Source organism: Sinocyclocheilus grahami, unplaced genomic scaffold, assembly GCF_001515645.1.
Source record: "Sinocyclocheilus grahami isolate Dianchi unplaced genomic scaffold, SAMN03320097.WGS_v1.1 scaffold8131.1, whole genome shotgun sequence".
NCBI classification, from domain to species: domain Eukaryota; kingdom Metazoa; phylum Chordata; class Actinopteri; order Cypriniformes; family Cyprinidae; genus Sinocyclocheilus; species Sinocyclocheilus grahami.
The window spans coordinates 1-243 of NW_015511896.1; the positions used below are offsets into that span (position 1 = coordinate 1).

Genomic DNA, 243 nt, shown 5'->3' on the forward strand with positions numbered 1-243 from the left:
TTACAGTTAGCAGCAGCGTAATGCAGCGCCGTCCTGAGAGAGACAGAGACAGAGATAAATCATAACCATATCCCTGCTGCAGGATTCCTGTAATGCTGCTTGATCACTGCAGCTCTATCAGTATCTGTGCTGGAAATCTGTAGGAAAATGCACATCCCAGCATGCTTTAATGACAACAGCTGACTGCAAGTGTGGAGCCTGTCAACAAAACAACTGGGTCACATTTTCATAAAAAAAAAAAAA

At 43.2% G+C, this 243-nt stretch overlaps 1 protein-coding gene across 1 annotated transcript in view; it reads right to left on the bottom strand.

The window, feature by feature from the left end:
• Positions 1-5: 5 nt before the first annotated feature.
• Positions 6-243, bottom strand: part of LOC107577985 (serine/threonine-protein phosphatase 6 regulatory ankyrin repeat subunit A-like) — a gene marked incomplete at both ends in the record, with an annotated part of 9,198 nt that continues 8,960 nt past the window's right edge. The window contains one exon of the mRNA XM_016264000.1: positions 6-33. Coding sequence (XP_016119486.1) covers positions 6-33 — 28 coding nt within the window. The remainder of the gene's footprint in view (positions 34-243) is intronic.